The sequence below is a fragment of the Lampris incognitus genome, chromosome 17 (genome assembly GCF_029633865.1).
Source record: "Lampris incognitus isolate fLamInc1 chromosome 17, fLamInc1.hap2, whole genome shotgun sequence".
Classification (NCBI taxonomy): domain Eukaryota; kingdom Metazoa; phylum Chordata; class Actinopteri; order Lampriformes; family Lampridae; genus Lampris; species Lampris incognitus.
In genome coordinates, this window is record NC_079227.1 from 43,611,106 (window position 1) to 43,628,390 (window position 17,285).

General features: G+C 45.2%; 1 protein-coding gene across 1 annotated transcript in view; it reads left to right on the forward strand.

Moving 5' to 3' along the window:
* ryr2a (ryanodine receptor 2a (cardiac)) overlaps positions 1-17,285 on the forward strand; it is a 1,161,183-nt gene that overhangs the window by 695,038 nt on the left and 448,860 nt on the right. The window contains 1 exon segment of the mRNA XM_056296806.1: positions 2,163-2,291. Within this exon segment, the coding sequence (XP_056152781.1) occupies positions 2,163-2,291 (129 nt within the window).

Here is a 17,285-nt window from a genome sequence, read left to right on the forward strand (position 1 = left end):
GCAATCGTGAATATGTATGTACACAGTGACATTGAACATTATGTATGTGTTGTTATCTTATTTTCTTTTTCTGCTTCTCTAGGCGGGTGCACTCTATGATTAGGTGGGTGGGTGGTTGGGGTGTTTGTTTAAAAGAAAAATGGAAATAGTCTAAGTACACGCCTGTTGTATTTTGCGCTTGTTAACATTTCCAAATAAAAAGATTATTAAAAAAAGAAGAAAAAGAATCGGCCAGAAAGATTTACCACATCCACTCCGTTCCATTTTTGGCCATGGCCTCCTCCATGACTGTTTTGTTAAGGCCATCCAGAATCTGTACAGCTCCTCAAAGGCTGGTTTTGCGCCAATGAAATTGGTGCTTGGTTCTGACCACATCTTTCTTGGATGTCCCCTGATTGCTGTGAACCTTTGACAGGCCATCAGGAAACCTTCGGTTGATAGGGTATTTACTAAATCTGTGTGGATAGCTCTGCTGGCCATGCAGCAAAAGTCAATTCCCCAGACTTTCAATGTCACTCTTTTATTAACGTCATTTCTTACTTGGTAAGGTCCGAAAAGGTCTACTGTTTTGAACTCGAATGGTGCAGCAGGTTCAGTTCTCTCCGGTGGCATGATGGACGATTTAGGACTGATGAATCTGCTGACCACATCTGGTCCCAAAGTCAAATAGCGGGGGAACGCAACCTTAATGGCTAGGTTGTGGGCCATGTCCAAACACCAGTTCGCTAATATAAGAAATAGAAATTTTCAGGCTTGTGATCAGGGTAACGACTGGTGACCTGCCAGCTCGCATAGAATGTAATGCAGAAGAGTACCAGTTTAACTGCTACTGCAAAATACATACATTAAGAAAATTACCACCTACAATATTTTCTACTCAGAACAAAACGAAACAAACCTAATGTGAACATTTGTAAACATTTTCGAAATACATCCACCTCTAGAAGATATTAAAACCACAGTATAGCAAAGAATTACATTCACATGTTGTGGCTAACGCTAGCTAGCTACACATAGTGTGGTGAAGGCTAGTAACCATAGGCTAGTCACATCAACGTTGCAAATATATTTATGGACCACGACATTTACACTTTTACTTTTCAGGGTACTTAACGTATTCAACACAAAATATGTTACACGTGGTGCTGATAGGTTTACACATGCTTACCTAATATAAGAAATAAAAATGTTCAGGCTTGCGATCACGGTAACGACTGGTGATCTGCCAGCTGCATAGAATGTAATGCAGAAGAGTACCGCCCAGCAAGCCTGACGTAGGATCACGGTCTCTTAAAATGACAGTATCGAATTAGGCACAAGTACCCATAAATGTAAATGAACTATTGTAATATGATAGGGCGTTACATTTGCACCTGGGTTCACCTGTTCTGTAGAGCCTTGTAACAACCACCTTATGAATGGCCCATATGTGTGCATTCAAGGCATATAGTGTTCAAGGATATATGGCATTTATTAGAGCCATTGTTTCCTCTGTAATTCTTTATTTTGTAAATGTTTGTTAGCAAAATATGGATTTTGTAGTTTTTAGACGGTTTTAGTCAATTGAATATAGTTGTGAGCATAAAAGTTATAACTCATGGAGAAAACGCACAAACGTGCAGGTGCTCCATCAAGTTGCAAGTCTCACATGTGAGAGGCACTTGTGCTTGGTTGTGCTTCATGACCAGTATGTCAAACCCACAGCAAATCTACAGTTTTTGGACTAAAACCAATAAGTAACTTAAGAAAATATGTTTTATTGCATTGGAGCAGTTTTTGACTAATGTGGGCCTTTAACAACATTTTATGAATCTGACATATGAATCTTGCACACTTCTTGGAAGGACAGATTTAAGAGAATTATAAGAAAAACTTGGGATAATTTTGTTTTATGAGGCTTAATTTCCAAATGCTGGGATTTTTTTCATCATCTCACCCACCCTTATATTGTCTTTCATCTATCTGTCATTTACTCACAGCTTCCCTTTTGCTCTTTGCTTCCTTCCTGTCCACTTCCCTCTGTCCCTCACTTCCTGTCCTCGTTTTTTCTCCCTCTTTCACTCACTTATCCCTTTTCCTTAACACTCCCTTTACTTTTTCTTTTTTGTTCTCCTTCATTGCCCTCTTCTGTCCTGACCCTTGTATCCCCCTCTTGCCACCAGGAGTCTATTAGTGATTTCTACTGGTACTACTCTGGAAAGGATGTGATTGATGAGCAAGGCCAGAGAAATTTCTCCAAGGCTATCAACGTGGCCAAGCAGGTCTTCAACACACTCACTGAGTACATACAGGTAAGGCTCTTCAGACACTATCACTGACTACATGCACATGCACACTGTGACCGTGAAAGTCCTCATTCTAAATGAGACAATATCCTATATGTTTACTTGAGTTTTGTAAAAAAAACAAAAAACTTCAGTATTCCGCTTCACATGAAATTGAGCATAGTCCAAGCAATAATGTTTAATACTGACAGCCTAATGGCCTCCCCGTGGGCCTTAAAGCCATGGCCAGGATTTATGGTGCAGCTGTGTTCATTTTGGTCAGAGTACTAAATATGAGCATAATTTCAGGCTCACCCCCAAAATTCAGAGAATTTGTGGTTTACATTTTTTGTATGGTGTCACTTATATTATGATGGTGGCTAGTGTCAGAAGGTATCACAGAGTCATGTTGCAGAGGTGAACTTTCTACAAGTCTCAACAGCCTTTAAATTACACAGCCAATATCGGAATAATCCAACATAGATTAATCAAAATATGGTGAGTCTGGCCAAGACCTTATTTGGGCTACAGTAATCTAAAAACTTGTTTTGATAGTCGTATCTCATCAGGTGGTAATCCTATGAGGTTAATTTTGGGGTGCCTGTAAATTGTGGTCATTCTAAGACACAATTATTGGTGGGTTGACTTACAAGGCCTCTGGTCTCTGAAGACAAGACAACCAGTTAGATGTTTTGAAGTTTTAACATGTAACTTCTTTTCTCCAGGAAGGTAGAGTTGTTTTTACAGCATTGCTCCCAGACCAACTGGTGATAGATAGTTAAGTAGATTGATTGATTGATAGGTACTTTATTGATCCCCAAGGGGACATTAAGGCTTTACAGCAGCCCACATCACATACAACAACAAAATAAGTGACAATAGAATAAAATAGACATCTAAAACATTACATACAGTAAGAACAGTCCAGTGTGAGTTAACATCCCCCAGCCTGACTGACCACCCCCATGAGGGGTTGTACAGTCTTATTGCGGCAGGCCGAAAAAGATCTCCTATAGCACTCTTCAGTGCAAGGTGGTTGTAATAATCTGTTGCTGAAGGAGCTTATCTGCTCTGCTGTAGTGTCATGTAGGGGATAGGAGGGATTTCCCATGATGGCCAGGAGTTTGGTCCTCATTCTCCTATTGGCCACCTACTCTAAAGTGTCCAGGGTGACACCAAGGACAGAACCAGCTTTCCTAATGGGTGGCATGGTGGCCCAGTGATTAGCGCTGTTGCCTCACAGCAAGAAGGTCCTGGGTTCGAACCCCAGGCCTTCCGAGGTCCTTCCTGTGTGGAGTTTGCGTGTTCTCCGCGTGTCTGCATGGGTTTCCTCCAGGTTCTCCGGTTTCCTCCCACCATCCAAAAGATATGCATGTTAGGGTTAATACTCCTGTCTGTGCTCCTGAGCAAGGCATTGAATAGAAGAACTGGAGTTGGTCCCCGAGTGCTGCAGCTGCCAACTGCTCTGATACAATAGGATGGGTTAAAGGCAGAGAACACATTTGTTGTAACAATACAATTCATTGTAAGAATACAATGACAAAATAAAGTAGATTTCTCTTTTCTTCTCTCTAATTGTCAAGTTATTTTGGGGAATTTGCTTCAGCTCCTGCCCAAACTTGAAAAAGGCCTTAGCCAACCACAGGGACTTTATGGCACAACTCAAACAGCAATCTTCTTTAGTCTTGTTTTAATTGAATTAATTAACTTTCAAGCTTTTTGAAGGGTGCGTTGTTAAGTTGAAAACCTTTACAATACAAAAAGAGAGGAAAAAATAATGCTGCCATTACTGCTAATTCCATTCCACAAGTACAGAAAAATAAACCTCACTTTTGTACTTAATCATTCTTTTTAAGGGTATGAACACAATGAATTTCACCAATATTCTACATCCCTTATCCAATTAAATTGATATATAACCATACACATTGAACTTAATTGCACAGAACATAGCTAACCTCAAGCTAACTGAACTACACATGAGATAAACTACACAGCAAGGCAATCTGAGTAATTTGCTAACCGTTTTAACATTAGCCTAATACCAGAATGCTAACTAGTAATTAATTGTAACAAAAACGCTAACCAGCAATGAATTCTAATGACAAAAAAGGATATATTAGCCCACCAGTGGCATCCCTGTAGACGGCCAGCAAGATGAAGTTCTCCAATTTTGGTTTAACTGTGACTAGTTGGCTCTCAGATAGCATGCATATGCAGCTCATGCCACACTCTCCATCTCTCCCGTTGTGAGCTCCTTTTATCTTTGTTCGTCTTTGTGATTGATTTTTTTTCTTCTTTGTGGCCCATGCACAACAGCCGCCAAACTCAACTTCCTTCCGTGTCAAAATAAAAGCCGCCATTCATTTAGGAACTGGCAGCACACTAATAACGCTTGTTCAGCCACTTAATGTCACCCTCTTTGATGCTGCCCCACCCCCCGCCCCAAGGACCAGAGCTTCCTCAGGAAATAAAGATGGCTCTGGCCCCACTTGTATAGGACATCTGTGTTACCAGTCCAATCCAGTTTATTATCCAGGTGCACCCTCAGGCACTTGTGGCTCTAGACCACCTCCACATCCTCTCCCTGGATGGAAACAGGAGACAGGGGGACCCCAGTCCTCCTAAAGTCCACCACACTCTCCTTTATCTTGCTGATTTTGAGTAGCAGGTGGATATGCTCACACAACTCAGCAAAACTGTCCACCAGTCCTCTGTACTCCACTGACACATCCCACAATAGAAGAATCAATGGAGAACTTCTGCAAATGGCAAGTAGCTATGTTGTGCCTGAAGTCTGAGGTATAGAGGGTGAAGAGGAAGGGAGACAGAAGTTTACCCTGAGGGGCACCAGTCTGACACACATCCCTGCAGCCGTACAAACTGTGGCCTGGTGTTCAGGTAGTTCGTAATCCAGTAAATAATGGGGAAGTCCACCTTAATACTCAGCAGCTCATCTGCAAGCAGTAAGGGCTGTATGGTGTTAAATGCACTGGAGAAGTCAAAGATGACCCTCACAGTGCTGCCAGCCTTGTCTAAATGGGAGCAAACTCTGTGTAGCAGGTAGATGATGGCGTCATCCACACCAATATCTGCCTGGTAGGCAAACTGCAGGGGGTCCAAAAATGTCTTCACCAGGGGCCTCATGTGTGCTTGCACTAGTCTTTCCACTGTCTTCATGATGTGGGATGTCAAGGCTACCAGTCTATAGAACACTGGGGTTCCTTTTCTTTGGTACCGGTACCAGGCAAGATGTTTTCCACATTGATGGGACCTGTTCCAAGACTGAGGCTCAGGTTAAAGAGGTAATGGAGTACTCCACACAGCTGGTCCAGACAGACTTTGAGCACCCTCAAGCTCACAACATCAGGGCCCACAGCCTTCCTGGTGTGGCGTTTCCCCAGCTCGCTCTTCAACTGAGCTGTACTGATGAAGACAGCGGAGTGGGAGGTGGTGGGGGTCATTGGCTGTGGCAGTGGTCTCAGGGGGAAGAATGATGGGGGCGCTGCAGAGTTGTGAAGTGAGGAAATGGTGGGGCTGGAGCAGGAGGGGAATGGAGGGGAGGTGTGAACAAAGTCAGGGGCGCTGGAGAGGGAGAGTGAAGGGAAAGGGTACTGAATGGGACAAAGGGGCAGGTAAGATGTGTGAATGGGTCCAGACAGGGCCAAAGGAGGGGAGGCAGTCTGGTCTGGTAGCTGAGCAGGGCTGGAGGAGCAGAGGGAGGAGGACAGAGTGGAAAGTTGTTGGTGGAGTTTGGGGGTGGGAGACAATGAGCCCTGGAGTCAAACCTGTTGAAGAGCTGGTTCAGCTCGTTGGCCGTCCAAATCTCTAGCCCCTTGCAGGTTGTTAGCCTGCTTGTAGACAGTTACCTTCATCATGCTGCTCCACACCTCTTTTGTGTTGTTGTCCTGCAGGCTGTCCTCCATCTTCGCCTGTAGGTTCCCTTGCTCTCCTTCAGCTTCTCCCTGAGCTTCCTCTGCACCCATTTCAGTTCATCCTAGTCACCAGACCTGAAAGCTCCCTTCTTGTCATTGAGGAGGGCGTTTACGTCACTTGTAATCAAAGGCTTGTTGTTGGGAAAACACCGCAGCCTCCTAGTAGATACGGTGTTCTCTGTTCTCTTGAGGAAAAACAGTCATCTTTGGCTACAGGGTTTTGCCAAATCACAGTTCATTTTGCTGGGTTTGTGTGCAATTTATTTACAATTAATTTTACAAATTATTTTGCATTATTTTCTGAGAAATAGGAAATAAGGGGTAATATTTTGTTATACTATAATTGTTATATGAATCGAAAAATGTTAGCGCTCACATCTCACACACATCTGTCGTTTTCTCATTTAAAGCAAATTCACAACATTATACAGAATGAACACTTCTGGATTGTTTGTTCTAATATTTTAGCAAGGATGGCTAGAATAGCGATAATGTTTCAATATATCAAGCAAAATATTTGATAATCTTAAGACAATAGAGGTAAATTCAGGGTCTCGGGAAGGACACCAGTCAAGAGTTTTCTTGGATGCTCTGTATAGTTCATAAAACGCATTATAATGATACATAAACAAGCTTGAACAAGCTTTTGCAGTTACCCTTTTAGAATAAGTCAATTCTCATTTAAACCAACATGAGGATCGCCGGTTTGAATCCCCACTTGAATAACCCCGGAGGAATAACCTCTGGCTTGGGCGGGCGTCCCTACAGACACAACTGGCCGTGTCTGTGGGTGGGGAGCCGGATGTGGGTATGTGTCCTGGTCGCTGCACTAGCGCCTCCTCTGGTCGGTCGGGGCGCCTGCTCGGGGGGGGGGGGACTGGGGGCAATAGCTTTATCCTCCCACGTGCTACGTCCCACTGGGGAAACTCCTCACTGTCAGGTGAAAAGAAGTGGCTGGTGACTCCACATGTATTGGAGGAGGCATGTGGTAGTCTGCAGCCCTCCACAGATCGGCAGACGGGGTGGAGCAGCGACCAGCACGGCTCAGAAGAGTGGGGTGATTGGCTGGATGCAGTTGGGGAGAAAAAAAGGGGAACATTTTTAAAAAATCTCATTTACAGGTGTTACAGGAAACAGTTCTTTCCAGTTTTTCATGCATACAGCTCATAGTATCATACTATCGGCCTCTCTCCCTGTACCCATTTAACAAACACACCAAAAAATTAATTGGAAATAAATCTGCACGGTTGACCTATTTGGCAACTCCTGTGTCTCCTTTCCTCCTAATTGGCAAACACACACACACACACACACACACATACACACACACACACAAACACGCATGCACAGACACACACACGCACGCACGCACGCATGTACACACACAAACATGCACGCACACACACGCGCACACACAGACAAACACACACAAACACGCACACACACACACACACACACACAAACACGCACACACAGACACACATACACGCACACACACACACACGCACACACAAACACACACACACACACAAACACATTTTACTATTAGCATTGCTATGCTGAATCATAATCAATACAATTGGTATACAATACAATGATGTTCAAGAACAAGGGCGATGTGCAGAACTGTAGCAACTACAGAGGTATAAAGTTGATCAGCCACAGCATGAAGATATGAGAAAGAGTAATCGAAGCTAGGTGAAGAGGAGAGGTGACTATTAACGAGCAACAGTATGGTTTCATGCTACGAAAGAGCACCACAGATACGATGTTTGCTTTGCTTGACACAACGTCCATTGTATATGTCGTGGATGGAGGGGAAATCACGTCCGCTGATGTCCTGTGCTGTCCGCACAACCCTCTACAGAGTTTTGCTGTTGTGGGCAGTACAGTTCCCATGCTAGGCAGTGATGCATCCAGTCAGGATGCTCTCGGTTGTGCCTCTGAAGGCCCGAATCCTGGGCCCCATGCTGAACTTCTTCAGTCTCCTGAGGTGAAAGAGACGTTGCTGTGCCTTTTTCACCACATGGCTGGTGTGTTCATCCCAAGCAATGTCCTCGGTAATGTGGACACCGAGGAACTTGAAGCTCTTGACCCTCTCTACAGCAGTCTCATTGATGGTGATGGGGTCCAGCCTCCCCCCTCTCTTCCTGTAGTCCACAATCAGCTCCTTGGTTTTGTCGATGTTGAGAGAGAGGTTATTCTCCTGGCACTACTTTGTTAGATTATTGACGTCTCTTCTGTATGCTGTCTCGTCATTGTCGGTGATCAGGCCAGTTACGGTTTTGTCATCAGCAAACTTCACCAAATTGGAGCTTTGTGTGGCCACGCAGTTATGGGTGTACAGAGTAGAGGAGGGGACTCAGGACGCAGCCCTGAGGGGCTCCTGAGTTGAGGGGCAGAGGTGTTGGAGCCCATCCTCACCACCTGGCTTCGGTTCGACAGGAAGTTCAGGATCCAGCTGCACAGGCTGAGGCTGAGTCCTAAATCCCTGAGCTTGGTACAGAATCTGGACGGGACTATGGTGTTGATTGCTGAGCTGTAGTCTACAAACAACATTCTCAAATAGGAGTTCCTGTTCTCCAGGTGGGTGAGGGTGATATGGAGTGTAGTGGCTATTGCGTCATCAGTGGATCTATTTTGTCGGTAGTCAAATTGGTGGGGGTCAAGGGTGGGTGGTAACATGCTACAGATTAGTCCGTAACAAGCCTCTCAAAGCATTTACTCACTATGGGAGTGAGCACAACAGGGGGCCAATCATTCAAGCATGTTACCTCGGTCTTCTTCGGCACTGGTACAAGGACTGATTATGTAAAGCAGGAGGGAACTACACACAGGGAAAGGGAGAGGTTGAAAATATCCATGAAGACATCCGCCAGCTGCGCTGTGCTGCGCTGTGCTGCGCTGCGCACGCTCTGATCACCCGGTCTGGAATGCCGTCCAGGCCGGCTGCTTTGCCGGTGTTCACGCGCATGAATGACCTGCGCATGTCGGACTTGGCGATGGCCAGCGCGCTGTCCATATCGGCAGCGGTGGACTCTTCTCACGGGAGGTTGGTGTCAAAAACCTCAAAAAGAACGAAAACCTATTAAGCTCACCCAGGAGGGAGGCAGTGGCGTTGGCGTAGCTGCTGAGTCTCCCGTTGAAATCCAGTATTGTTTGTAATCCCTGCCACATGCTTCGTGGGTCGTTAGCACTTAGTTGTTCCCCTGCTGTATTCTCGTTTGGCTGCTTTGATCACTTTCCGGAGATCATAGAAGGCTTTCTTCTTCTCCGCTTCGTCTCCCGTGGCGAAGGCGGTGTCTCGTGCTGCAAGAGCAGACCGAACAGAACTGTTCATCCATGGTTTCTGGTTTGGATGCACCCGAACTTTTTTAGTGGGTACCACCTCAATGCTCTTCCGGATGAATCAAATAACTGCTTCCGTGTACTCGTCAATTTTGCCATCCGACGAATCACGGAAGATGTCCCAGTCCACTAGATCAAAACAGTCCGATAGTTCAGACCAGCAATGTATCATATGTGTGTGTGTGTGTGTGTGTGTGTGTGTGTGTGTGTGTGTGTGTGTGTGTGTGTGTGTGTGTGTGTGTGTGTGTGTGTGTGTGTGTGTGTATAGTAACGTACACGAATAAGTAGACAGGTTAGCCCCTGGCTAACGGGTCGGACCCTTTAGTCGACTGGTTAACGTTGTCGCCCGCGATGCGGGAAATCCGAGTTCGCGTCCCGGCTGTGACGGTCCGGCCGAGCTGCCCCCCGAATTCGCTGCATTGGTGTCAGAAGTAGACTCGCTAGCCCTTGGCTAATGGGTTGGACCCTTTAGTCGACTGGTTAACGTTGTCGCCCGCGGTGAGGCATACACGAGTTTGCGTCCTGGCTGTGGTGGCGGTTCCCTGCCCCCCCCCCCCCAGAAGTGGGATGGTGAGACTGTGAGGTCATCGGAAGCGTGTGCGCCCAGAGGCGTGAGGGCGCTGATATGCCCCAAATTCGCTACATTGGTGTAAGAAGTGGGATGGTGAGACCGTGAGGCCATCGGAAGCGCGTGCGCCCAGAGGCGTGAGGGAGCTGATGCTGAAGCGCGGGGACACATTCCTGAAGGAAGGTGGTAGTGTAACGACCACGGATAAATAGACTTGCTAGCCCTTGGCTAATGGGTCGGACCCTTTAATCGACTGGTTAACGTTGTCGCTTGCGGTGTGGGAGACATGGGTTCACGTCCCGGCTGTGGCGGTGCTCTGGACTGCGCCCCTGAATTCGCTGCATTGGTGTCAGAAGTGGGACCCCGAACTCGCTACATTGCTGTCAGAAGTGAGATGGTGAGACTATGAGGTCCTCGTCGGAAGCGAGGCGTGAGGGAGCTGATATGCTGAAGCGCTGGGACGCACTTCCTGGAAGAGGGGGGTAGTGTAACGTACACGAATAAGTACCCTTGGCTAACGGGTCGGACCCTTTAGTCGACTGGTTAACGTTGACGTCCGCGGTGCGGGAAATTCGAGTTCGCGTCCCGGCTGTGACGCTCTGGCCGAGAACTGCCCCCCCCCCCGAATTCGCATATATATATATATATATATACACGTATGTATATACACGTATGTATGTATATATATATATATATATATATATATATATATATATATATATATATATACTAGGAGAGGTACCCGGCGTTGTCCCGGGGAAAATGTTCTCACCAAAACAACCAACACGATTTGATCTTTCTGATATAATCAATGATGAAATATAGGATAATTTACGATATGATACATGTGATTGTCGAATGAACGAATCTTATTATCGAAAATAATCAAATGTCATAATTTTCAATCCATTCATCAAGCTTCTTTGTCAATGTGTGTATTAATCACTCAATGCTCAAGCGCCTGAGGGTAAACAACATTGCATGCCTTCAGGCTAGCATTGACAATGTTAGGTGTAGTACATCCCTTGACCACTGGAAGGATTTGCCGGAAGTCTCCACAAACCATCGTAGGAATCCGTCTTTGCCGGGGGTAAATGTTCTCGACCAAAACAACCAACACGATCTGATCTTTACAATATAATCGATGATGAACGAATGTTATTAACGAAAATGATCAAATGTCATAATTTTCATTCCATATTAGGCTTCTTTGCCAATGTGTGTATTAATTGCCGATATATATATATATATATATATATATATATATATATAAACAGAATAAAATTTTTTAAAAACAATAAAAAATAAAGCACAGGTAAAAAGGGAAAAGATAGAACTAAATGTGTCCTGACATCCACCTTAAATCCACCAGCAGATAAACTCCTCCACATTAACTGCAGTGATAAGGTGCTCCAAGTTAACCATTCTTTAATGCAGGAACTGGCTGTATGGTAAAACTGGCAAAAGACAAACACAGTTCTAAATATAACAAAGTAAGGTATACATCTCCATGGTAAGTACCAACAATTTTATGCTATACCCAGGGGGCAAACCCCACCCCCCCTTCTCTGGAAATCAGACATGGAAAGCTGTAAAAGGTTGGTACCCAGAAATGATATCTAGGACTTTCAAGGATCACAACCTGGGTGGACAACCTGGTTAACCAGCTACTGGAAAGCTACAGGGTGGGTCCAAACCATGCAACCCCTATTGCAAAATAGCGTTATTACACTGGTGGGATCAGATGCCATCATTCTCTTTATGATCGAATATCTCTGCGATAGTTCATACTATAACAAACTAAGCCCTCCAATTGAATGAGCACAATATATGCTTTCAGATGATGCATCAGGTGATGCCCTAGAGAAGCTGAGGTGACTAGAAGCAGCTCATATGAATGAGAAATACCATGCACTGCGGCAAACTGCAAATATTCTTCGAGCAGATTGTGTGAATTGCAAGAGGCAAACTCGTGAGAAGCATTCAACTGAGATATCCTTCACATCTGGTAATGACATGGTTCCTGACTCACTCTTCAACTTCACAACCATGCTGCTTAATGGCAAGATACCAGAACTCAGTGACAATGGAGGAGTCATTGTTGATCAGCTAACAGCAGAGAAAGCTATCATTATGTCACAGCATGTTCAACAGCATGTCTCTGGGGTACCAACACTTTTGGGTATAGCCACTTCCTACTACATATTCAATCAGACACATAGTAAATCACTAATTATGCTGAACATCAGACTGGGGCTTGGGAGCAGTTATGAACGCCTGCATCATCAGCCGACAGCACAGAGTAAGAATGTCATGCAGCAGGTTGAAACTGATGGGGTTTACATCCCAGAGATCATGACGAAAAATTGTGATATTCTCCATGTGTTTGCCATGGACAATCTGGACTGGAAGAAGAAGACACTAGAGGGTGGGGGTTTCAATGCCACCACTGCAATCATAATTGAAAACCAAGAGATCAAGAGAGTGCAGGAGGGTGCCAGACTCCCAACTTCCACATCTAACAGAAGAAAGACTCTATGATGTTGCTGGCTCACCTGCTCCCATGTGTCACATCTCAGCTAAAGACAGGCAGAGGTCCAGATCACTTGAGCACATTGAGAAACTAGAGAGTCTGGTGACTTCCTCAAATAATATGGCTGAAGAGCTGTTGCTTGTGTGGCGCCTAGCAAGAATGGTTACAACTTCGCAGTTGTTGGATGCTCCTCCAGACGCAGAAGCAGGACTGTCTGGCTTTTCTGCCTTCTTTGCAGACCCCCACTCACATAGACAGACCAGCATCATTGGCTATCTTCCTCTCATCCCAGCATCTCCAACTGATCCTGCTGTCCCGAAAGAAGAGATGAAACGGCTGGTCAAGACATCAAGTGCACTGGGAGACAAATATACCATTATCACTGAAGCTCAGGCTACATATGAACTCGCAGTTGCCATCAGAGGCAAACACAGAGACGAGTTCTGCAGTGTAGTCTTGCAGCTGGGGGGCTTTCACCAAGCTCACAACTACATGAAGACTGTTTGCAAGATCATCAGGGATGCAGGTGCAGAGGATCTTCTTGTCGCAGCTGGTCTGTATCAGGAAGGGACCGCCAAGAAGATGTTTGATAAGGCTGGCTACTACCAAACCATACTTGCCCTCAGGATCCTCAGTGAGGCCATGTGGTGCCTGTACTGGGAAGCATTTGAGGCATGGGCAGCAGACACAGAAACAGAACACTGGCAGTCACAGGTAGAAAATATCTTGAAGATGTTGTTTGAGAAAGACACCACTGCCACTCAGAAGTTAGAGATCATCTGGATGACATGTCCAGAGTTATCAGTCTTACGAGAGCAGATTTTGCTCTTCCAGGAATCACTGAATGAGCAGCCAACAGCAGTTTTCTGGTCAATCTTCCTGGAGATGTCAGACATTCTCCACAGGTTTATGTTTGGAGTCAGTGGCGTGCTCAGTCCTCTCTGTAGTTAAGTAATATATTTGTTGGGTGCTCTTTGGTCCAAGGTTAGTAGTTTCAGATGAGAAAAAGAGAACAAATCTCTCTGACCAAGGCACTCCGTGTAATTAAAAATGTCTTTATTGAAACTTAGACATATCCAAAAAGGACCTAAAAATGCCCACGCATAGCGGCTTGGGCCTTCTTCAGGGCATAGTGAGACAAAACAGAAGTGAATGGTTTTTGTGCAGGCACAGAGCACAGGTGTTAGTTGCTTGATTGGATCTGAAGCAACCAATTGTTAAGACCCGCCCCTCACACAGATCCTAGAGAGCAATCACATGCCAAACACAGTTCACTGTAAAAAGAAAACAAAAACACAGATTAAGTGTACACACACCCACAACTATATCACAATAAAGGTACATGTTCACAGTGACTCAGAAAAACAGTAGACTTTAAATTAGAAATTTTTACAAAAAAGGCCTATAGTCTATCTCCTTGTTCAAACCTGGATATTCCATTGCCTTAAAATTCCAGATCCAAAAAGTTTCCTGCTGCAGCAACTTTTTCAATCTATCCCCCCCACATACAGATTTCTTTATCATCTCAATACCCTGGACTCTTAAGGATGAAGGGTCGCTATAGTGCATTTCTCTATAGTGTTTGGCCATTGGATAATCTTCATTGTTGATCCTTATTGCATGTTTGTGTTCAGAAAAACGTTCTTTTAATTTCCTACCTACATAAAAGCACCCACATGGGCACTGTAGGCGATATACAACAAACTCAGAATTACAATTGATAAAGCCATTGGTTTTGTATTCTTTTTTGGGTTTTCAGGTCAAGGAATGTCTTGCACTGAATGACACCCACACGGTGTTTACATGAGTTGTGGGTGTGTGTACACTTAATCTGTGTTTTTGTTTTCTTTTTACAATGAACTGTGTTTGGCATGTGATTGGTGTCTAGGATCTGTGTGAGGGGCAGGTCTTAGCAATTGGTTGCTTCAGATCCAATCAAGCAATTAACACCTGTGCTCTGTGCCTGCACAAAAACCATTCACTTCTGTTTTGTCTCACTATGCCCTGAAGAAGGCCCAAGCCGCTATGCGTGGGCATTTTTAGGTCCTTTTTGGATATGTCTAAGTTTCAATAAAGACATTTTAAATTACACGGAGTGCCTTGGTCAGAGAGATTTGTTCTCATTCTCCACAGGTTTATCTACTACCAGCGGGAAGGTGACTGGGTAGGACATCTCTGTCAATCAGCACGAATGCTACCCTACCTCACTGCAGCAGGCCGCTAAATATGGGCAGCAGTCTTTGCCTCTGTATTTGGATGAGATGAAGAAACTGCCAGAAACAGCCCCAGAGGTACATAAAGCACTGATGGCGGGTGCATTTGTTGGGGGGAGAGCAGATGGCAATCACAATGGTTTCTCTCCTGACATGCTTCTGGAGCAAACTTATATGTAGATGCCAAGGAGGCAAGTGGTCTGGATGGCAATACACTCAGCTCTGCTGCCCAGATGAAGTGGGTCTACACAAAACCACTCACTGCAGCTATCTCTGCAGAGCTCAAGTCTGTGCTGCACCTCCATTCCTCCAACCCACACCATCAATATTGTTGGGAGTCATGTCACCGGGGATGCAGAGATGGTAGTCAAGGTCATGGCAGCAGTGGAGACCAAGCCGTTCACAGCAGCCACACCATCCCTGATCAACATTTCCACTGGACAGTGTGCAGATTCCACAGTCACTGTCCAGTGATCAGAAGAAGACGAGTATTGTGAAGCTTAACACCTTCCACACGCAAAACACGAAACCAAAGAAGTCCGGGAGGGAAACTTTTGTACCTGACAAAAGCAATGACGTTACTGCCCTTCTGCGCATGACACAGATCATTGCCAGTGGTGGAGAACTCAACATTGTTGACTTCATAGGCAACCACGAGTGCAGTGACTTCCCCCTGTCCCTTTTCCAGAAAGATGGCAATAACTGGTACCAAGGCAAGCCTAGTAAAAATCCTGAAAGAGGAGACCAAAGTGACCAGCATTTCTGATCTGCCTCAAGATGACAAAAAGACAGCAGTAGTCATTGATGTTATGTGCGCCATACGACACTGGTCTTTTCGCAAAGGTGAAAGATTTGGAACCATCACTGAGTGATACAAAAACCTGCTGCTGAATGATGTGCCTGCCGGCACTGAGATCATACACTTCTGTTGTGACAGGTACAGTGGACCCAGCCTTAAGTCAGCTGAGCAGGAACAGAGATATGCCTGATCAAAACCAGCCAAAGTCTATGAAGTCAGTGAGCAGTACACAGCTCCTGTTTTTTTTTTTTGCAGTGTCAGCTAACAAACCAAACCTTCTGAGCTTCCTCTGTGAGAACAACTGGAGCCTGCTCTTTGCCCAACTCATCTCTACCTGCATGGTGGGTTCAAAGAAGAGACGAAGAGCATGGTACTCACAGAAGGGTCTGTTATGGATGCTCTGGAATCCACATAGCAGGAGGCTGATACTAGGATAATACTCCACACCCTCTACAGTGTCCAGAATGAAGGAGTTGACCGTTGTCATCCATGCCAATGACACCAACATCATTACCATATGCATGTACTGTGGTGCAATGCACCTCAGCGATCTACCAGAGCTGTGGGTGAGAACAGCTCAGAATGCATACCTGCCTATACATGAAGTGATTGTGGCACTGGGACCTTCACAGTGTTGTGCCATGCCCTTCGTCCACAGTCTGAGTGGTAGAGATACCACTAGTTATCCATATTTCACTGGAAAGAAGGCATGGTTCAAGAGCAGCATGAGTCTGGACACACCTGCACATGAAGAGTTTGGTGAGAACTCCACCGATGCCATAACAGATGATCTCCTCAACCAGGCGTGAGACCTCACCATAGCTGTGTACACAACCACAGCTGATCACTTTGAGGATTCTGATCTGGGCAAACTGAGAGCATACAAGTTCCTGAACAACAGATCAACACTCTTAAATCTACTACCCCCAACAGAGAACGCATTTCTCCTGCACCTGAAAAGGGCTGCTCTGGCAACCATCATTGACAAGAATGCACATATCGCCAAGCCAGAAAATCCCTCATGCACAGAATTTGGGTGGTCTCTAGATAATGGAAATGCAATTCTAGTTCCATTTACACAGCCAGCCTGGCATATGTTGATGAACAAGACAATCTCATGTGGATGTGTCAAAGGCTGCCAGAAGAACTGTTCCTGTGCAAAGAAGGTAATTCCATGCTACAAACCCCAATTCCAATTAAGTTGGGACGTTGTGTAAAACGTAAATAAAAACAGAATACAATGATTTGCAAATCCTTTTCAACCTATATTCAATTGAATACACTACAAAGACGAGATATTTAATATTCAAACTGATAAACTGCTGCGTGCTTCACTGACATCTTGGAGTGGATGGCGACATACCACCTGAAGCTCAATCTGGACAAGACAGAGCTGATGTTCCTCCCGGGGAAAGGTTGCCCGCACTGAGACCTGGCCATCACCATTGACAACACTGTGGTGACGCCAATTCGGACTGTGAGGAATCTGGGTGTGATCCTGGACAACCAACTGTTGTTTGCTGAAAACGTTGTATCGGTTGCTTGCTCCTGCAGATTTCTCTATAACATCAGGAGGATTCGTCCATTCCTCACCGACGAGATGGCACAGGTGCTCATCCAGGTGC